This window comes from Lepisosteus oculatus, chromosome 6 (assembly GCF_040954835.1).
Source record: "Lepisosteus oculatus isolate fLepOcu1 chromosome 6, fLepOcu1.hap2, whole genome shotgun sequence".
Lineage (NCBI taxonomy): Eukaryota > Metazoa > Chordata > Actinopteri > Semionotiformes > Lepisosteidae > Lepisosteus > Lepisosteus oculatus.
The window spans coordinates 11261593-11284481 of NC_090701.1; the positions used below are offsets into that span (position 1 = coordinate 11261593).

Here is a 22889-nt window from a genome sequence, read left to right on the forward strand (position 1 = left end):
GTATCCCTGCCATTTTTTTCATTCTTTGCTGTGTTCATTGGTTTTATGAATTTGAATAGCTTCTTTGAATCACAGATTTTCATTTTATTTTTCATCCCTTGATGATTATGCGTTTATTAATTCTTATGTTCTCAATAATATTGTTCAGTAGTTATCACTGACAAACGAGTTTTCTGTGAAATAATTTGATTGCCTGTGTAGGATTTATTGCTTGAATTCTGCAATCTGTTAAAAAATTACATATTACATGATGTGGTCTTTATGGGAATCAGTTACCTAATCGATTACATTACACACTTCAGTAATGCAATGTGTTATTTTTTTATTAGTTCTGGTGCAGTACTCCATTATTGTGTTAAGAATACACAATACAGTTGATGCAGACTTATCAAATTGTCATTAAAACAGTGTGTGGGATATTGTAAGTCACTTAAAAGTGCTTTCAGTGAACAAATAACAACATATGTTGATCACAAAAATGTTTATTCATTCAAATCAATTATTGCAGCCCAAATAATTTCTTTTAATCTCTCTAAGATGAAGCTGCGTGCTTTTTGGTGTCGTCCCTGTACTGTCATGGCATGCTGTCCATGATGAGCCCTGTACCTATAGGAGAGACTCTGGATTGCTGCAACCCCTAGTAGGAATTCATGAAAAAGTCTGCTTTTTGATAATGGATGCATAATGTATTCAACAGTGGTGGACAGAGAGGGGTAAAAAGTTATTTTTTTAGGTGTAAGGGAACAGTGTGGGCTTCAGTCTCTATATTCACCATCTGTATGGAAATGCAAAGTCTGAGCAGAGCGGAGGAGGAGGGAAGGTAATATTCATCAAGCAGTAAACAAGGTGAAGGCGATGAATTGGTGATTACAGTACAGAAGGAGCGCCACTCGACAGAGAGCAGGATCAAAGACACATGGGGAAGAGCTTTTAGATGTCAGAGATTCACTAAGTCAAAAAGTTTAAAATAAGGCCTCATGTTTTAGGAAATTTTTATATCTAGGAAAGTTCTGTTGATAAACCTGGAATTTGTACCTTCAAAGATAACTGCATATTCTCATTTTGTACATCACTGACATGGGATCTCATTCACCGCATGGTCTTAGAAGTAGATATAGCGTGCATGTTAACACCGTTCCATGACACTAGAAGAAAAATACTGTATAAAGTTAAATTAAAGTGAATGCCCCTTATTAAGACAGTTTATGGAAATTATTAGTGAGTACCCTTAGTTAGCATAGCACACTAATAGCATAGCAAAAGTTGTCTCACCTTAAGATGTGCTGTAGATCAAAATTCAGCACAACCTTCATGATAAGAAGTGGCAGACAATGGAGCCAGCACAGTTCAGTATTTGTGCTCAGTCTGTATGCAGTGAGAAGTTCTTTCTCTGATAAACCTGCTAAGGTTTACCCTTCAATTTTGAGCATCTCCCTTCTTCGTGCCTGGAATCTTTCACCGTCCTCCGTTTTCTGATCGTGGCACCATTCTTTGTCAGCGAGGAGTGCTTTACAATGAGCGCAAAACACCTTTGAAGAAAGGCAGCTTTTTGCAAGAAAAATCTCAGCTCATGTTCTCCATCAAGCACACAATTCAAGCGGCGCCCTGTGGTTAGCATGGATTTGTGAATTCTGTATGTCCATGTCATTACCTTACCATTACTATTAGGGCTTTCATTCGACATTTTGCCAATTCAACAGGCACTAATGAACCTATCACCCTATTAAAGTGTGCATTTAAACGATCATCTTACCCTTTAAAACCTGTCATATTGTGGGTGACGCTTGTGACATTTGAAAGCACATACCGTATTCTTTTTAAAAAGGTGTCGTAATGCATTAAACCTGTTGGTGAATGAGCCTTATTTGATCTTTTGACAATACTAGTACTCCTGCGGATTAAGCCAGATGGCAAACACACCTAACCAAAATTTGGATTTGCTGAAACACTAAAACAACAAAATAACAAATCATTCATGCTTTAACATGTTAGTAAATAAATGGTTTTATTGAGGCCCGTTTTTTAAATAGAAGGGTCACAAACAAGATGAAGCCAGTCAGTCCGTCTAGTTCATTTGGTATCTAACAGATCCAACAAATATACAGCTTTGGCAACATGGATGGGTAGCTTTTCCAGTCTCAAACAGGCAATTTTTATAAAGAAATGACTCTTCTCCCTGTTTTAAATCCCCATTCCCTTTTGTTTTTATTTGTGTCCTCTGGTTCATGTTTCACTGTTGATTCTGAAGAAGTCATTTTGCGGTAACTTTTGTCAGTGCCTTCAAGGATCTTGATTACTTTCTGCAGTATGAATCAGGTCACCTCTTACTCTCCTCTGACACCATGCTGAACAAAATTGTGCACTATTACTAGCACATTGTACAATTGTAACATTCATTGATATAAATTCTATACTTTTTAAATATATATTTACATTTATATTTATATAATATATATTTGTAGAAAATTATGTTTTTCTATATGTTTCTACTTTGCTAACTATACCAGAATTTAGATGATTAATATGAATTCAGATAAGCTGTGGTCCTAATACAGATCCCTGTAGTACTCCAATAATTTCATCACATTATAAGTTACTACTAGCGAGGTATATTGTAAAATATAGTGTTAAATATAGAACGGTTTCCAAGTTACAAAATAGTGGCAAATAAAAACACATTTTCTTTTACTTGAACAGCTGAGTAGAGTTTACTACTGAGCATGGATGATGTTTGTACAAGAAACAGACCAATATTTCTACAGGAAAAAAAAATCTGTAGACTGAAGGAGAAAACTCATTCTGACCATGCTGAAGATGAGTATATATTGTGCGTTGCAAAAGTATTCAGACTGTTGCACAGTTTTTACTTTTTTTTTGCCTTAAAGCCTGCAGTAAGGCCTTTTTAAAGGAGTAATTTATATTTGTTACACGTTCTCCACACATTCAAAGCAAAGAAACTAAAAAGTTTGTAATTTCAAAGAAAAAATGACTGTGAATTTTCAAACCATTTTGCTCTGGCAGACTTAAATTAATTTAGGTGCACAAATTGATCTTAGTGAGCCACAATATTAGTTGACTGGCCTTTGTCAGTGTACAATAATTCATGATTTCAGAATAAATGCGCCTGTCTGTGTTAGGTCACTTTTACACATGATGAATTTCAAGCAAAGATTCAACCATGCAAAACAGCTGAGGGGATAGAGCTGTAGGCACAGACTAAGAGAAGGGTATAGAAGTTTTCAAAGATGCTGAATTTTCCTTTGAACGTAATGAAGTCGATCTTTAAGAAGATGTACCACACAGACACAGCCTCAATCAAGCTGTCCCTACAGACCTAGCAGCTGGCCATGGAGAAAACTGGTTAGAGATGTCACCCCGAGGTCCACTACAACATTGATAGAGCTACATTATTAAGGGGTTACCAAGGGGCCAATAATAACCCAATCACTTTATAAAGCTGGCTTGTATGGCAGAGTGGCAAACCCATCTCAAATCCTGCATGGTGTTGGCAGCAAAGCATTTGTGTCATACTGCAAATGCACGGTAAATGGTCTTGTGGTCGCATGAGATCAAACTGGAACTTTTTTGTCTCAAGGTCAAGTGTTACCTTTGGCCCAGACCAAAACCAGTGGATCTCCTGTCCACGCCACCTCTGCAGTCGAGCATTGAGGATGATGGCATCATACTATAGAGATTCTTCTCATCAGCAAAGACTTGTGAGGGCTGAAGGAAAAATGGACCGAGTACAGACAAAGACACAAACTGGAGAAAGATTTCACCTTTTAGCAGGACACTTACTGTATCCAAAGCACAAAGCTGACACTCTAGACATTTAAAAATAGGAAATGGAATGTTCTTGGGTGTCCCAAGTCCTGACTTGAATCGGTTCGGGAACCCTTGGAAAGACTTGAAAACAGCTCTCTATTAATGATCTCCAAGCAACTTGAGAGATCTTGAGCAAATCCACCATGTTAGAGGGGGCAGAAAATGCACCAAGCTGCTGTGCAAAGCTAACATTCTTACATCTTTTTTAAAATGGTACTTTTTTAGTATTTTAACTGTGCAGTATAGTTTGTGTTTGGATTACGTTTGAATAGCTGAGAGTAACAATATGCAGAGATTGTATTTCAGTTACTTTATGTAGTATATTTTTAGTATAGTTCAATGTTGATTACTGTTATATATATGACATAATTGAATGTAAAAAACGTTGAGCTATTTGACAGACAGTTAGAAAACTGCCCTCTCCATAGTACAGGAAATGAGGCCTTAGGTTTACCAGAGAGAAAATCAGGCCCATATTCAACTCCCAATTACAGACGCAACACAAATTCTACTCTCAGTGGTCCAGAAGCTTTACGTTAGATATTACTTAATCAATATGCTGTACAAGTGAGATGATTCTTAAATTAATTTTTGTAATTACTTCAATTTTATACTTTCTACAGCATTTAATAACACTAATTATTGTGTTAAACCTGATTTTGCATTTTCAAAGTATTTATTGGTCTTTAAGTGTATATGCACTGACGTTATAATTGTTAACCTTTTGATTGATTAAATACATAAATCAATGTTCTTTATGTGATATAATGTAATATGGGTCTGGAAAATGTTTTAGGCTGTGCCTTTGCATTTTGTTTTGGACTGTTTTCTGTTTTTCAGACCCCCGCCATAACTATTTTGTTGAAACAGTAGGCAATTTTAAATGGTATGGGACTGGCAGTCATTTTTAAAGAGTGTTTTGAAAACAGCTTTCTTGGTGGATGTAGAAGAAAGTTAGTGGCTAAAGATAATAAAGATAATGAACCCAGCACAACAGTATTGAATCCTGAGACAGATTTGGCCCTCCTATTTAGCCCAGTTATAAACTGGTTTATCCACTTTTTATTAAATGAATCACCCACTGATTAGATAATGAACTGCTGAGTGATATTACTGATATAACGCAAACTTCTGTGTGAATTGAGAAGAGTTTTGAGCTGATAGAAGGGAACCACCAAATTCAAAATGTTGTTGGATAACAACATTTTCAAGATACCTTTAATATTCTCATACAACTGTGTTATAGATTTAATTTAATGTTTCATAATATTTCTTCTCTCATTTAGAAAACAAGGAATTTTTAAGTTGGGTGTTCACATGTTTGAAGTAGAAAGCCACGTGTCCTGTCTGAATGTGTCGGGTTGTGTTGGAGTCATCTGGCAGCCCTGTGGATGATAATGAAGTAGCTGTATATTTTTATATCAGAGTGGAAACACAAATAGACCATGCAAGACTGCTTCTTAATCTACACAAACTGTGCAGAGAATTCTTAATATAGTTTGTTAATTAAAAACGACTTATTAGCAGAGATTCATTTTCTTGCGCAATTGAATATCCCTCTACTGTATGTGTTTTTAACTTAAAGGCATGACAACATCCGCTATACTTCAGCACATACTGTACTGTGCACACATGTAGTGTCATTAGCTTTTATCGATCCTCTATTCAAACTGGACTCTCACATATTCTTCCATGTACAGTACTTTATCTGATGTTTTCAGCCAGCTTGCTCCTGCTGATGTTTTGCTTTCATATTCGTATTCATTTTTGTCTCTTAAAACCTAGTTTTTAATATTTTCTTCCATTTGAATACTTGATTCTTGTTTTCTTGACTAATTAAGTCATTTCCTTTTCCTTTTTTGTGACACCACCATTATTTGCAATCTGTGGTATATAGTTTGGTTTTACAATTAATGCAAAAATAATGATTTAAAAAACCTGCCTGTGCTCAGTCTGTTACCACTTTATTGTCTCCACTCTTGCAATAATGTCACATGTTCTTTTATGCACTCCAGTTTCTTTTCTTTTTCTGTCTTTTGTTATTCCAAGCCCGTTTACACATACAGGACATACATCATATTTCCATACCACCTTGGGTAATTCCAATAATTTGTTATTGTTTTTGAAATAGAGGTTGAAGGTTTTAATTGTTGTACTGTACAAAACGAACCTAAATAATTCAGTCATTACAGTCAAGGTACTGTATTGGTAGGATTTACAACACTGATGACTTAAATTGTAAAACTTAATTACATTTTTCTGCAGGTGTAAATTTGAATGCAAACATATATGGCAAAATCAAGAGCTCCCAAGGGAACCATTTTGAAAAGGAATTATTTGTCTCTATTAGAATTCAAGTTAGAACTTATACATTTAAATGATGTATTAAGACAAGCCACAGAGGACTCAGAATGACTGTACATTTACATCTAGATTTCATTGATGAATGCATTTTTAAGAAATAGGCCTAAGGATAATATACAATATATATCAAGGTTCCCTAGATTTGAGTTTTTTAGTCAATATACCTTGATGTTAACTACATACTCTTCAAAGTTAAGCATTTGAATATTTCCCAAGAAAGTGAGGAATGGGTACGACTTCAGTTTCTTATACTATCCTAGCTGCTTTTAAGCTTCATCTCTAAAGATGAAGCGCCTAACTTTGTTTGTGAATAGAACAAAAACACAGACAAAGCCTTGACAACTTCTAATGTTAATTTTACTGTTGTGTTGCTGATGTCTTTGGTTTCTAAAATACTCTTTCCTTAACATGCGTCATGCTCATCCTTCTTCTCTTTAGCAGGGAAAACTAATTGAATAACTCAGGTAACAGGCATTTTAATCAATTTCATTTGTAAGTCAGCTACAAAAGTGACAAATTAAAGTGTTTGGTCTAAGCTATGCAATTCCCATTCTTAATTTTGTTAAATTAATTAACTTTTAATGACCTCCCTGTTGGCACTTAAGTGTTTGCTAATGACATGGATAGGTAATTGGATTTAAAGCTAGACTACTAGGTCACTAGACAGTATTTCTTTATTCTTTGGTATTCTTCTATTGTGTCATTGTACCATATCCATAGTTAAAAATTGGAACCCGAGTTAGGTTATCTTATACACTGACCTGAAACTGTAAATGAGTAACCACACAAAGAGATTTTGCAGGTGTGGTCATGGGTCAGTTTTACTGTCTTTTGTACTTACTTGTTTCTCATAAGTTTAACACCCTTTGAGTGCAAAATTAATCTTTGATTCGGTAACAAATTAAAGTATCCAAAAAATCCTAAAAGGTCAAAACAACAGTGTGCAGCTACTTTTGTGCCATGTGCAGGGATGATTAGAAGACAAATATTGATAATAACAACACTGCAAACTGAAAGCTGTCTGTGTGTCCACATGCTGTACATCAGAAACATCTGCGTGTCAAAAAATAGCATTATTTGTTTTGACTGAAAAAAGCATACTCCTGTGATGGGTGTAAAAGCTATAATATCAACTCTTGATTCCCAATGTCAATTTTCCATTACACCTGGAAGAAGTTTATCAAATATATCATTTGATTTCCCCAGTATTTTCTAAAACAATTATACACAGTTAAATTTAAAACATTAAAGTACATTCCCTGTACTTAGTAATAGTGTGATAACTAATCTTTGGCCTGTATTATAGGTTTCCTTTAAAAATGACTGAAGTGTACGTTTGCCTTGAAGCATGCCATTTATTTACAGTACATGCACCTGTTATCTAATTATTTCAATTCAGTAGTAATTGCTGCAGTAACAAATGATCATTTCCAGGAAATTAGTTTAGTTTAATGAGAATTGTAAACTGTCAGAAAAACAAAAATAAAACCTAAAAATCAATTTACGATGTGAAATAACTAAAGGAGAGAGCGTGTCATTGCACTTGTAAACCCAAGAACTGAGCCCTTATGTTCACAAACCTGTGAAAATATATGTAAAGTAATAGATATTTTGTTCTGTGAAATGGTGAGTGAAGTGACTTAAATAACCTCTTGGAAGTGTTCTCTCTCAAAGGGATTCCAGATAGATTAGAAGAAAAATGTGAGGAAGCATATGACAGGACCTATTAATATTTCTGTTGGTTTTTCGATAGACAAAATGCTGCCAAGCTCCAGTGCTTTCAATCTCTTGCTGTCATGAGCCAAGAATTCGGCAGTAACATATTGCACACCAATGAGTTTATTTCACTTGCAAATCTTCAGTGTTTTGAAAACAAAGGCGATATCCAAACAGGCCTAAAAGGCCACTTTGAAACCAAACGTTAAGGGAAATTGGCAAAAGTGTAGGGGTTCGATCAGATATATTCAGTATGTCTAAAGCTGCCTTAAGATTTGGAATTCCTTAATATTACACTGTGACATAAAGGAACATTACATAAGAAAATAAGTAGCCATATCATCAGACACAACAGAAAGCAGAAAGCAGTATTCAAAATAGAACAAAAGCATAGTAGTGAAATTGTTAAGTTTATCTCTGAAAAAAAATTATTTGTTGTCTTAAGTATTCTACTACATACAATATAACTTCAGTATGTGCTGTTCATTCACTTAACCTCTTTTTCACTTAAAGTACAGTACATAAAGAAATGCAGCTGATCTTCGATAGAGTTACATTCACTCTTCACTTTCTCACCCACTTGATGATACTGTATTTACAGAAAATAAATTGTATAATATTACACAGGCTTGAAGCACTCCTCCGTCACTACTGAGCTGAGTTTAACTTTTTTTCAAGAGGTTAAACAAATGCGAACCTACAGTATGTCTGCCATAAGAACCTCTGAGAAATACTGATGACACACTCTGATCTGGGTTCCACACAAATTATCTGTTGCTGTAAACAAACGAGAGATGTTGATAATACTGTAAGTAAGACCCGGACTTCAAGTAAGACTTAGAATCCCAAAAGAAGACAAAAATGACAATGCTTCTTAAATAATTGCCTTGTTTGCTTCCTATACAATTTGTTTGACAGAGACAATTACACTGATATACAGCTGTTTGGGTCAATTAAAACAAATAAACAAGGTGTCCTTTGTCAAAAGAGAGCATGAAAGGCATTATAATCTAAATATGTGAGTACTGTCTTGAAATGAATATACTGTATAATGACCTAATAGCTTCTATTGGTGTAATTACTGGATACAGTCAAATCTGTTTGTATAATTATTGGATGAAGAATATGTTTTGCTCCAGGATTTGGCCCTCATTCAGTGATATCTTCTGGTGAGAGTGAAAAAATACTCTGTTGGACAGCATTATAGCCATAATGTGTCATCTTTCATACACAGCTAAGAATGAATTTTCTTCCCGAATAAATCAGAGCATTTAATAATTTCATAATTTCAGAGTTAGAAATTATTCTTCAGCGGCACTTATCACATGTACAATAATTATATTATGTTATATTATAACCAGTATGCACTTCTCAGTCATTTGCTAATGATAAAAAGCAACATGGGTTTTTCTTCATTTAAAATTGTATACAGTATACACAGATATATTATCTCTCCATCCTTCCGTTTTCTAACTGCTTTTTCAAAAATGGGGACCTGTGGGAGCCAGAATCAGTCCTGGCAAGCAACAGGCGCAAGGCAGGATAATACCCTTGATGTGATGCCAGTCTATCACAGGGCAGGCACACAGATACACTCACGTTTACAGCAGGGCCAGTCTTATCCACTTAACCTACCAGCATGCCTTTGGACTATGGGAGGAAAACAGAGCACCGGAAGGAAAGCCCATTTGAACACAGGGAGAACATACAAACTCCAAGCAGATAGGATTCCAGGGCCCCAGTGCTGAGAGGCACGTTATGTTATGTTGTTTTCCTCTTGAGAAAATAGTTGAGAAAATTATGAACACAGACTGTGTTAAGTATTTGCAAAATTCATCCTTTTATTTTCCACTAGATGACAGTGTTGCGTCAGTTTTGGTCAATTAAAAAAATGAAATATATCTTTATCTCTAGTTAAAGGAAAGGAAGTACCTTTAGAAATTACCAGAAATTACCTAAAATGATCTTGGTCATGAGCGGAATCACTGCTTTTTTGAAGGAGGGATTATTATTTTTAACAGCCTTTCAACAAAACAGCAACTCAGCAAACTAAAGCTGACGGCTCATCAAAGCATGCATGTGAAATACCTGTTTACTGTATATCTTGTTTTTTCAGTAGCTTGGAGTAATAGCAGAACTTTAGATACATTTTAAATTAGCTCTGACTCGGTAGCTAAAACTGACTTCTCCAGGGTAAGTCTACAGAAGTGAAATGTGCTTTGAAGATACTCTGATTTGCCTTAAAAGTCCTCTATGCTTCTCCATCTTTCTATTCTTTGTGAAACCATAATTATATAAATGTCAATTTTACTTGATATATCCCTGTAAAGGCTTTGACCTAAGTGTGAAGAGAATTGTTTTTCAGCAGTTAGTTCATTCTTTATAATAGGTTATAACTTGAATGGCATTTTTTGCAAGCTCTGCGATATACTGTAAAGGCTAACTAAGCAAGATCACAACTTTTAGGTTACAGTAATCTTGTCAAATTGTTCCTTTTAGGTTATGAGCATAGAATACTAGAATATCTTCAACAGAAATCTACTTTGTTTTCAATCTGTTGGTGGATCTTTCTGAGGCTCCAAAGCAAATCCGCAAGACTAGAAAAGCTCATCCAAGCAAATACTTATCTCAAAAAACATTCATTTCAATTCCAGTCAAAATAAGGATTAGGGAATCATGTCTGATTTGTAAATATGTTACTGAATCTGTCAGATGAGTGATGGTAATATGCACCCAGACTGGTGATAGTGCAAATAAAAAAGTCAGACATGATTATGGGGTTTAACACAAAGTGTCTGCATTATTCGGTACTTTCAGTACTAGAAGATAGGAGCAAAGCATTGCTTTATGAAATAGAAGAACTCACACATTTATAAATAGCGTTCATTGATAGATTTTTATTATTGAATTATAGTTCAGGCAGCAGAGTGTCAAGGCAGTTAGTGCTGCTGTCTCCAAGCTTGTGGATCTTGGGCCTGGGTCTAACCTCGGGTGCCTTTGTGTGGAGTTTGCATATTCTCCACATACTGAGTCTTCCTCCCCCCTTACACAGATGAGCTGGTTCTGCAGCCTGCAATCTCCACAGAGTCCCTGGGTGACTGAGTGCGTTTGTGACCATCAGTGATGGGCTGGTGGATGTACATCTGGGACAGGTAATAAAAAGAGAGGAAAGGAAGGAAGGATGGAATTGTGTCTTTCAAGAGTGTTCAAATAAACCTTTGTCATAGGTTGTCATTAAATTGTCATATAAATCTTGCAGGGTTTCCTGTCCACATGTATGATTACAAACCTATCATGGTACATATTTTGTTATCTATTAAATAATATAAATAGCAAATTAAAAACGTGTGAGCCGTTCGGAGAAATTATCACCATTTTAAACCCGATGTTAGGAATTGCTGTGCATTAATGCAGCGATTAGAGATGGGTGAAATTCCAAAACGTTCCAGCTAGGCATTGGAGATACTTCTTTAGTGTGATTTATTTCTCTTTGAACATCATATTCGCTGCAAATCTACCATAACATTTCAGGAATTGCCTTCACAGTTGGTCAACAGCAGCGAGGAGGGGGAAACCTTTTCCTGGTGTTTTATTTCTGCGTGGAAAAAGAGATTGTGACAGTGACTGAGGTGCCACTTAGATTTCTCGGCCATGTCTATTAGTGCCACGTTTGTCACAGTCCTGAGAGAGGCTGTAATATGAATTTAATAGCTGATGATTCTCAGTCTGTATAAGATGTTTATTTTTGCCATATGGCATATTGTGAAGTAAATTGACTCCTGCTCTGCTGTGTTAATGAAAATCCAGTATAGCAGGAGAGACATGTGGCAAAAAGATTGTGCATAAATACTTGCCAACTGGTCCTGACAGCTCCATCAGGTGCAAGAGCACCTATTAAGACTCACTCAAAGCAAGGTGTAAATTTGTTAAGGATGGTAAATGTTTACATAATGGTATAGAGAATTGAAATTCATGCTGGTAAACAATCTGGTGATAGCAGTGATCTTTAGCAACTAAAACTTTTATGCTCTTGTCATTTGAGATTCCCATCCCAGGAGCAGAGAGTTCAGATCATTTTAAATATCTACATACAAAATGTTTTAATTTAACCTGAAGTGCTTTTATTCGCTGTACAGGATGGCTTACAATCCTTCTGTATAAGTGGAAAGCTTTCCACCAGCCTAAGCATGAGCTGTGATGCTGGTTTGAATCTTTGATCTATTGATTTTTCTTTCCACGCCTTGGATTCGATAGAATGAAAACGAGAGCCAGATTCTAATCTTGTGATTTAATTAGATGGATGAAATGCAATCAAATTCGTCCATTTTGTTTGTCAGTGTTGTCGTGGCCAGTTCTCTACTGGTGGTCAAAGTTGGAAAAAAAAGAGATGGGGACTTTCTGGCAGATGCAGAAAGAGCCAATATACAGTAGCAAGTTTAAAAAACAACCTTAGAGAAAATCCAGATGGTGTTTGTAAGGAAGCACAGCCGATTTGCCCTGGTTAGCAGGGTAGTACGCAACAGTTCAAGAAAGTCTCTGACCATCATGCCTGTAAATATTTCAAGGGCTCTGTTTGAGTATCTAAATCCTATTTCAAAGGAATAAAATGACAATTTCGAGTTTGTGCAGTTTTCCCTGTGATATACAGTGTATATTTCCATTGCTTCCCATCATGTTTATAAGGCAATTACAAGTATATCTGAAGAGAGCTATTGAAGACACTATAGACCCTATTACTGTTGGTGAATGCTTAGGCCTGATTTTGTTGAAATTAGTGCAAAAGCAAACAGTACATACAGTATAAAGTCAGAGCCTTAACACCAGAGTGAGCAGTGTGTATCAAGAGAATGGCTTTGTACAAAGGCAGCACCAGGCACAAATGAAATATATTCAAAAGGAGTTTTTACTACACTCATCACTGCAGAGAGAGAGGGCAAAATCTCCAGCCAATCATGAGCTACTACCACACCTTTAAAAAGTCTGTTTAATGCAGTGATTGGACACTCAGCAATCGGAGAAGGAATCAAATATCTTATCTTTCTGAGCCCATATTAGCACTTCTTACGGCACATACAGTACATGCAGCAACATGTCAGGTCTGATGTTCGGTTCTCGTGGTGCTGAAAAAATAATGATATTAATACAATACGTTTAGCATCCAATGATGATCATGATGATGATGGTTATTACTATTATTATTATTTATCCTTCTAGCTTTCTGTCAATCTGGAAAACACTGCATTTATATTTGTTGTGTGTATTTGCCTTTTTATTTTGGTGCTTTTTGTTTCTGCTTTTTTGTTCATAAGGTGCACATACTGTACTGTATGTATGTGATGATAATCATGCAATCACCAAAATAACCTCAAAGGTTTTATATTATTTCTTTGTTCAGATTATCAACAAAAGATGCCCTTCAGGTGCCTCTTCTTTTAGGTATATCTTGATATTGACTGAATTTGCATCATGACAAAACCTTCGGCAGGAATTTCATAGCAGCAGGAGAAGAGCAACCCGGATTTGATTAAATGGTGGCCATGCGTGATGCGTTCTGATAATTGATTGTTATTCCTACTGCCTGTTTTATTGATGCTGTTCTGGTCATTGTGCTAAATCATGTGTTTAAGGTTTGGATCCGGGAGTGTTTCCTCTCCCCAGTAAATGTGGGTGTCTCTAGAGGTATCGCGCTTAGAGGGAGCTGTGTTGATAACATCTATCTTTGGCCAATAAAACAGAGAAATGAACATAAATCCCTGTCTCTTTATGAGTGTCCTGTCCCTTTGATGCCACACAACCATTAATATATGTTGCATGTTAGTCAGTTCTATTGTTCTTGATTTTGAAACTTCCCTGACTGATGATCCCTGTTCACAGTCTGCAGAGTTGTTTGCACTAAGGACACTAAGTCTCCCTTTAAACAAAAATGCAAGACACTGACATGCTTTGCATCATTAAAATTATGAATGCATCAAAGTTGAATTGATCAAAATCACTTCACACAGCCAGGAGTCCATACCTAAAAAACTGTGCCAACCATTGTTTCTGAGACCTTGTACAAAGCAAGGATTCCAAAATGCTTACAAAGCCATGCTTTTCTCTGACTTTGTTGTATCATATAGTGCTATATATAGTGTATCATAAAGTGTTTCTTCTAGTATACAGTAAGTATTGTGCCTCATGAGCAAAATCTGGCCCTATATAGTACATCATAATTTCCTCACATACAATATGTAAACAAATAATAATGACATAAGTCTATAAAATAAGGACATATTCCTGTGGAAGGTATTTTTCAAAATTTAGGAATGATCATTTTCATTTATTGCGTTATGAAATCAAGCCGCTGCAGCTACAAATACTGCAAACATTATCACGGCTGACTGTAAAATTTCTTTAATGACTTGCTCCACGGACAATTTGTTTTAAATCATAAAATATATATATATAGCCTCAGATGATGATATGCATAGGATGTTTTAGAAGGTGTCTCAGATTACTAAGTAGAGCAAGAAACTGGTCTGCAATTTTCACACTTGAGTGCCATTTGTTTCCCTATCACTGACTGCTGAATGGCGATTATAATTCTCACACCCTCAGGCTGTGTATCTATTAAATTAAAACTTGCATATCAAGGGGTTTCTCTTGTAGTTCTTCTCATCAGGAATTCCGATCCATTGACCCCCTGGAATAAGAAATACGTCACATGGCTTGATAAATTATTAAAGATTTCTAACCTGAGGATTTATAAAACTATGTGTTGGGCTTTACCTACAGATAAGCAAAGCTCTTAAGAATGTTCTATTTCCAGCTCTTCGTTATATATTATGACAAAACATAACTATTTTGCAAATCCAACACTGGCTATGTGAAACAGTTTAGGAGTTTCTATCAGGATTTGGGGAGTTAAGAAAGCAGGTTTATAGCAATGTTGGTAAGGTGGATGCCCCTGGCTTTACAAATAGATGATATGGCACTGTCTAATATGAGTCCTATAAATGTCTCTTCCAAACAGGCATGTTTTTTTTTTCACAGTAGTGATGTCAAATTGCATTTGAATACATCATTGCAATGGATAACACATCTTAGTCTTCTAATGAAACAGGCACAGTGAGCCATATTGACTGAAATGTGCACTATAGGCTGTGCAAAAAGAAATATATTGGTGTTTGATGATAATTCCCAGAGGTAAAAATTCCCAATTTTCTGTTCTTTATCTCGGCTTGGTGGTACAGAAGGTCAGTGGAATGGGTCAGCTTAAAATACATTTCTTTTGCATTTTTGGCAGCCAGATGACCATTAAATCTTTATCAAAAATCACACAGAATGTTAACATGGGGTAACACTGGGGAAAGTAAACACTTCTGCAGATAATCTCAAAAACAACTAAGGCATAAAGAAGAGAGCGTACTATATTTTTTATGTATATAAGCACTGCTCTGGTAGTTTGTCATGTGCCTCTTTGTTGATATCATGATGTGAAAAGCACCGATAAAGAGCTTACAAATGTACCATGCTGAACAACCTAGGCATGTTTTGATTGAAGAGAAGTTCATTAAAACAACCACAGAGGCAGGGGAGGTTATAGGTCTCACTTTTCAGGCCTAGAGCTCAATAAAATTAATTAGCTCCTGGCTTGAAATCCTTGGCAACTAATTTCCCTCTTTGTTCCTCATCTCTTTGTAACCCATCATCCAATCCCATGTGCTGATCATTTTGTTCACTGGGATGAGGAGAGAGTTGCTTTTCCAAGAATAAAAATCAACATTTTAAATGGAAGCTACACTAGTCTTGGCATTCAGCTTTTGTGAAAAAAAAAACAGGGAGGCTTGGGTATTAATTAACAAAACAGCTATAATCATGGAGATTGCCACAATATCTTCATTAGATATGAAACAGCTGTGGAAAATAATTTGGTCTCTGAATTATGGAAAACAAAGCTAAACTACTCTGTTGAGAAATGTACACAGAGCAGGAACAGAATCTTCAGTTTGGAAAGTCATCCGCTGTTCGTCTCTTCTGAAGGAGACATAGCAAGTTACCTCTGTACTGACATAACTTGTAGCCAGCAGCCATATCACCCTGCAACTCACAACTGGCAACCCGCTGAAGCTCAGCAGGTGTGAGCCTGGTCAGTACCCGGATGGGAGACCTCCTGGGAAAAACTAAGGTTGCTGCTGGAAGAGGTGTTAGTGGGGCCAGCAGGGGGCGCTCACCCTGCGGTCCATGTGGGTCCTAATGCCCCAGTATAGTGACGGGGACACTATACTGTAAACAGGCGCCGTCCTTCAGATGAGACGTAAAACCGAGGTCCTGACTCTCTGTGGTCATTAAAAATCCCAGGGGTGTAACCCCGGCGTCCTGGCCAAATTTCCCCATTGGCCCTTACCAATCATGGGCTCCTAATAATCCCCCTCTTTGAATTGGCTACATTACTCTTTGAATTGGCTACATTACTCTGCTCTCCTCCCCACTGATAGCTGGTGTGTGGGGAGCGTTCTGGCGCACTCTGGCTGCCATCACATCATCCAGGTGGGGCTGCGCATTGGTGGTGGTGGAGGGGAGTCCCCATTACCTGTAAAGCGCTTTGAGTGGAGTGTCCAGAAAATTATTATTATTATTATTAACTCTGTTATCTTATTGGTGTTAGAGGTTGCCATGTTGGCCAGTAAGTTGTTTAAATGCGCTACAGTATCCCTAATGTGGAGTTTTCATCCATAAACTAGTTAGATTTCATGTCTTTGCCACAAACCTCAAATGGTCTAAATATTATGGTACATGAGGATGGAGCAGAGGCTAACGCTGCAGCCTTCCAATATTTGCTGCTTTGAGTGGGTGAGTGTTTGCGTCTGTGCCTGTATCTGCCCTGTGATGGACTGGCGTCCCATCTAGGAGGTATCCTTCCTTGTGCCTGTTGCTTCTGGAGACCCCGACCTGAATGTAGTGTTTAGGAAATGGATGGATTTGGTCTTATAGCCTCCTGCGAAACCCATGCTAAACTATGGTATACAGTATATACACATCAATGTACAGTAATAATGGACAGTACATCATTAAAAAAATGGACAATTCAAAATGTAATTGTGGTTTTGCGTAATGTAGTGGTAAAATAAGTAAAGGCAAAATCCATACCAGAGCAACACCGGCTAATCGAGCCAGAGCTCATCCTGGCTTCTGTAGTGTTTCAGTACGAGGACTCAAGAGCATGTAATGAATACATCATTTAATATTGGAGCAGGGAAAGGATTATTCCATGTTGAAAGGAAACGAAAAGAGACTCAACGTTTTGGCTCTGGAACCAGCATGAGTAATTTAATATTTTCAGGTCAGTGTTCTTTGATATTTAAATGAAAAGATAAAAATAGACAAATAGCTGTTCTGTGTACCATATACTGTAGATGCAAGCATGATTATATATACATCCTAGGAATGTGTAATTACTGTATACTTCTGTGTGCAATATACAAAGTAAAAGACATCCTATCGAAGAGTTATGTGCTGCTGACGTAGGTAGCACTGTGTTCAGTAAGGTTTCATTACACATATAATATAGACCTGTAAAATCTGTAACCTCGCCAGGATTAAAACTGCTGTCTATAGATAATTCCCTACATTGGTAGAGAAAGTACTGCATTTACAGTAGGTAAGGGTCTGGTCCGGTATTTTCTGAACAACGAGCTATAACTAAAGGTCCATAGTGTGTTACATTTTGTAGTGTCTTGTACTTCCAATGTTAAAATACCTGCAGTACATGAAATGTCCTGTGTGTAGAGGTAGTTAGTTTCAAATAACCATAAACACATATAAAAGTCCATACTGTATAGAGTCATGCTTCTGCTTATATTTATATACACTGAGAGGCTAAAAAATACAAGGAAAGCCCTAAGTTGCTAAATTAATTTGTAGCATTTTAATGACTCTACATATATTTGAATCATAAATTCATGTGCTAAAACCACTTGGCTATGCAGTGTTTGCTGGCAAGGAAAAAAATTCATTATTTCTCCGTTGAGGTGCCTCAGTCCAATGGCCTGGTGACTGTCGATGTGATTGATGACAAAGATTGACTTGATTTGCGACCTCACTGAGTTTCAGCTTTTTTTTAAAAAAAGTCAGCATTCTAAAGGTGACCCATTTAAAAGAGGATGTTCCAAAAAGTCCTGAAAAATGGAGCTAACATGGTCCCCAGCAGGAGTGTTGCTTTCAGTTGATGGAGTGATCTGACACATTTGTTGCTTAGCCACCTGTGTTAGTTTGAATGTTTCCCAAGGTTTTTCTACTCTTTTACTTTTGTCTGTGGGCCCTCGGGGGAAAGAACTACTTTGTGGAAAGGTTGTGAGGCACCATGCATCAGAAATGTCAGCCATCTTTACTTTGTGTGCCTCTATGTAAGTCCCAAAAATAGCTACGGCTGGTTTTTGTTCTGCTTTTTTGGTAATCCGAGGCTCTTATTTAATGGTCTCCTGCTGTCATTTCAAGGAAGATGAAGTAGCTAGTGTCAAATGGTGACTGCAGTAAAGTTGTAGACCAATAAGTTATTATGGTGCACCTAGTAACCCCAAAAGAACAGATTGAAGCCATTACACCTGGCCACATGCGATACCCCCCTTTTTAAAGGTAAAATTGCATTTTTATTTCCACTAGACATTACCCTTTTCTGCTCTTTTTGGGGAAGGTTCATTGGTTAAAGTTCGTTTCTACCAGTTAGATCACATTTAAATGCTTGACTTGCCAGCGCAAGAGAAAATCAGAACGTGTTGTGCAGTATCGATCCATTCACTAGCGGATGTTATATTTTTATTAACCACAGAGCGGCGCTCGAGCACGGTTTATAGCCGCTGCAGCATTGAAAAAGAGGAAAAAAGATTATTAACTAGGAATACAAATTCCATGAACCGGCTCACTGTAACGCAGCGTTAATCCGTTTCTGCCACAACTGCCTCTTTCTTTCTTTATACATTTATCTCCAGTTTACCGGGATGAGCAATGTTTTTTTTTGGGGGGGTGATTATTTATAATATTAGCGAGCGATCTGTTCCAGAGATTACAGTCTTTGAACAGTTTGCACTGTGCTCACTTCTCATGCAGAAAGCATCGTCAGAGTAACACGATTATTTTGCGTCCTTCTTTCCTCGTCAGTTCCGGCTACTCTTCTCTTTGAACCTTTTCTTTTATCTGCTAGTGTCATGTTGGTAGGAAACCCCTTTATCTTCAAGTTTTGTGGAGCAAAAGTAAAGGAATCGCCTTTGTATAGCATGGACGACAGGATTCTCGATACCCCCAACGGACTGAGGAGGAGAAACAACGTGCTTTGAATGTAGAGCGGACTTTAACTAATATTGACACCTCTTGGACCACTCTCCTCCGGTATGCAACCTTCAGCAAACTGACCGAGCCCCCGTCCGGCTGTTTTGGGGGGGTGATTTATACGTTTATTGTTAAGATTTGGGTTGTAAATGTCTGTTCTTCATCTAATTAAAAGACTCGCTTAATCGAATTTCTTCGCGGATCGCTTCTGGTCGTCTTCTCCGTCAGTTTTTCGGAGTCCAGGAGGAAAGGCTTTGCCTTTAAGTCCTTCGAAAGCCGCCGCGATCATAAGCAAGAGATACCGGTCGATTGATGAAAAACTTGAGTCTTCTGTTGTGACATGCAATAGTGTTCCGATCTGACTTATGGCTTCACTGTATCAGAGATTTACCGGAAAGATCAATACCTCCAGATCTTTTCCTATTCCACCTGAAACCAGTCACCTCCTTGGTGGTCAGTGCACCGAAGAGGAAAATGCCGGGAAGACCCCACGCCCCTTGCAAGACGGTCGACCCCGTTTCCAGTATCAGAACAGGAGTGAATGTGAAGATGAGGATGTAAGACGAATCTTATTATACGCCTCTCTTGCCGTGTTGTCTCTGCCAGACGCTCATTCCAGGCGCTGTTTGTGTTTTGCTTGTTGTCACAAAAATCGTAACAGTTATGATTTATTAAACAGGTGAAGACTGCAAAATAATAATAATAATAATCCACCCACTACTATGTGGTTCTAGATAGCCTGATTATCTTGCCATCTCGGCCTTTTGAGAATATTCACTTCATCTCATTCAGTCTTTCCATCACCCTTTTCTGTTTTTGTAGGATCACATGTCTGCCTGTGCTCTGCTGCGAGTTGTAATTTCTAAATGAGAGAACTCAAAACGTAAGGAAAAGTTCGCCTGCGAATTTTCCGTATTCTGTGTATTTTCTAACGCTTTTACTCAATGTGATACATCACGCAGTCTAGTATTTGTTGTGCATTTTCTTAAAGCGCCGTAGTCGCGACTTTAATCTCAATTGCGGTATTTTTTTCATTACCTATAAACTCCTCATGCTGGAGCTTCAGTGATTAGCTTTCCGTTTTCCCTTAGTAACAAACGATTGGTGACCCGCACTGTCCACAGTCCTCGGTGGATGGAAGAGTTAAACCTCAGCGGATCGATTATCTTCAGCTATTTGTTGGCCAGCCTCTTTAAAAACACAGGCAATAAATCAAACAGATGGCACGCCAGCCACACTGCTGCGGCGAGTATTATTAGATTTGTAATTTTCCGAGGGGATTTGCAGACAGTACCGTTTTAGGACAGTTTCTTCTTTGATGATCTTGCAATCGGCATTTTTCTTCCCCTCTTTTGTGTGAAATTCGTATATTTCAGTTTCCAAATCTCCGGAGTTCAAGTTCCTCCCCGAATCTGCGCGTTCAAAGTTGCGTATTTAGGTGGTTCTTGTTGTATGAAAAGCGGGAGCCCTGCAAGAATCATCTTCAATTAAGATATTTTACTTAAACTTGTTTGCAATACAACAACTGGGGACTATGGAAATGAAATGAACCTTCAGCAAGGTTCACGCGAGCGCAAAACGTTTTGAAGGTTCAAAATCAGAACAAACTTTTGTTCACCATTTAAAGTACGAAATACACATGGTAAAGTGTAATATTACACAAATAAGTAAGTCAAGTTAATATGTATCGCCTTTGGATGTGAATAATTTAAATTATTTGTCCCAGCAATGAAATGAAAAAAAAAAACGTTACACGGTTCACGTTTTACAGGAAACAGCTGCCCACTAAGTGTGTATATGTGTAATTCGTTCAAAACCAGGATGTTGGATACACGACGCAGCGTGTATTTGATATATGAAGCTTTAATCGGCGGTTCTTTTACTATATACCGGGTGTAATGTATTTACAGCATGGTGTGCATCTTTTTGTGCGCTGTAAGAGCCTTTTAGCAGTAGGTGTCGCCTTGGTTTGTAAAGGATGATTGGTTGCTTTGTTTCTCTAGTGGTCTGTCTTACATGCAGCACATTTCAATACATTCATATTCGGAATAATTGAGCATATAAACGTGTTAAAATATTTCAATTGCATAATTACGCTTTGTATTTGTGTGAATAACTGGCTGCTGACAGCTAAACGTTACAAAAAAGCGTCGTCGGGAACCTATTCATAAACTTCAGAAATGACTTCAATCCCAAGATCCATGTTTGACTTCACCGACACATGTACTGTACAGTACAGTAGTCAAAATGCTCCATCTATGTCTTTACAGTCTTTAAGAGTTAAACGATGATTTTTAAAGTAAAGATTCGGGGGTCTTTACCGATGTCTTCACAAGCTTAAATTAAATTGAGAAAGTTGCGGTACATTTAAAAAATGTATCTTGGTGTAAAAATACTAAAGCCCTGGTTTGAAATCAGTGACTTGGGTGCAGCGATTGGAGTGTTTCGAGTGCCGTTGTGTTGAGCTCTGTGTCGCTGTCCCGGGTGCTGAAATGAGACGTGCCTTTCTTTGCGACATTCAACACGAGTTCGTGTTTTGTTTTTAAAACACAAGAGATGGATTTCAGCTAAATTTTGATTTGTTTAAGCAACAATAAACAACAGACGCCTCTCATCCGGTAGTATACAGTAGGCACGAAACCTGCTGAGTACCTCAATAACAAGGACAGCACGTCGTGGGCGGTGATGAATGATTGCGGCTGTTGGCAGAGAAAAGCTACAGCAGCTTTAAAGGCAAAGGACAGCAATGCTTAAAACATTAAAAGAAACTATCGGCAAATGTGTGCCACTTACCCTTTATTACATGGGTTAATGGGTATTGAACTGAATTACACATTCTGTAAGATAACAATGGTTAGAACTGCTTTGCCTCGTCGTCATTTGGCAGTTTGATGTCAGACTAAACGATAAATTACTCGCATTCCTTATTTGGGTAACCTTACAAGTTCATTTGGGTACTATTTTCTGTGTTCAGTTATCTACGGTAAGAACACTTGAAACAAGAAGAATAATGTACTTTCATTAAAATACCGGGACAAATGACGGGTGCATGTTAAAGTTAATTAGGTTTACTTGCTCAATGCGTGCAATGATTTGCTTTCTTTGTGATGCATAAGATATCAGAAAAATATAAGGTGTATTTGTTTGTGCTAATGAGGCATTCGGAATAATACTGCACATTTTTGCTGCAGTAAGTGGACTACATAAAAATATGTTTAAACATAAACACAAACAAATCTACTTAGGTCTCAATTTTTCTTTCATGTTAAAAAGTTTTGAGTATACAGTAGCAGGGAATCCACAGTAATCACTGATCATTATTTTACACTGACCTAATCTAAGAGAAATCATCATGTTAGAAAATATGTTAGGAAGAGATGCTTTTTTGTGTGAAATGATGTTGTCCTTGTTTTGACATGGGAGAATTAAAAAAAATTATACTATATTTTTTATAGTATAAAAAATATTTATACTCATAGTATGGTACTTACATTACTCATATAAGGAGAAGAAGTTCATACTGTATATGCTAGCGTCCTGATTTTAGTTGTAATTTAAGACATGCTTGAGCAAGACTGTTAAATGTACTGTTTGTACCAGCAAAATGAAAATGCAAACCAAATTCTGTTATCCTCTTCATCAGTGCTACTGTTATTGCTGTTGTTGTTGTTGTTGTTGTT

General features: G+C 37.2%; 1 protein-coding gene across 3 annotated transcripts in view; it reads left to right on the forward strand.

The window, feature by feature from the left end:
- The window catches only part of dpp6a (dipeptidyl-peptidase 6a), a 305960-nt gene that overhangs the window by 58784 nt on the left and 224287 nt on the right, over positions 1 to 22889 (forward strand). The window contains exon 1 of one of the 3 annotated variants that reach the window (XM_015354742.2): positions 18791 to 19766. The exons of the other annotated variants lie outside the window; for them this stretch is intronic. Within the exon in view, the coding sequence (XP_015210228.1) occupies positions 19575 to 19766 (192 nt within the window). The 5' untranslated portion in view covers positions 18791 to 19574. Of the gene's footprint in view, positions 1 to 18790; positions 19767 to 22889 lie in introns of those variants that run through there. 3 annotated transcript variants of the gene reach the window in all.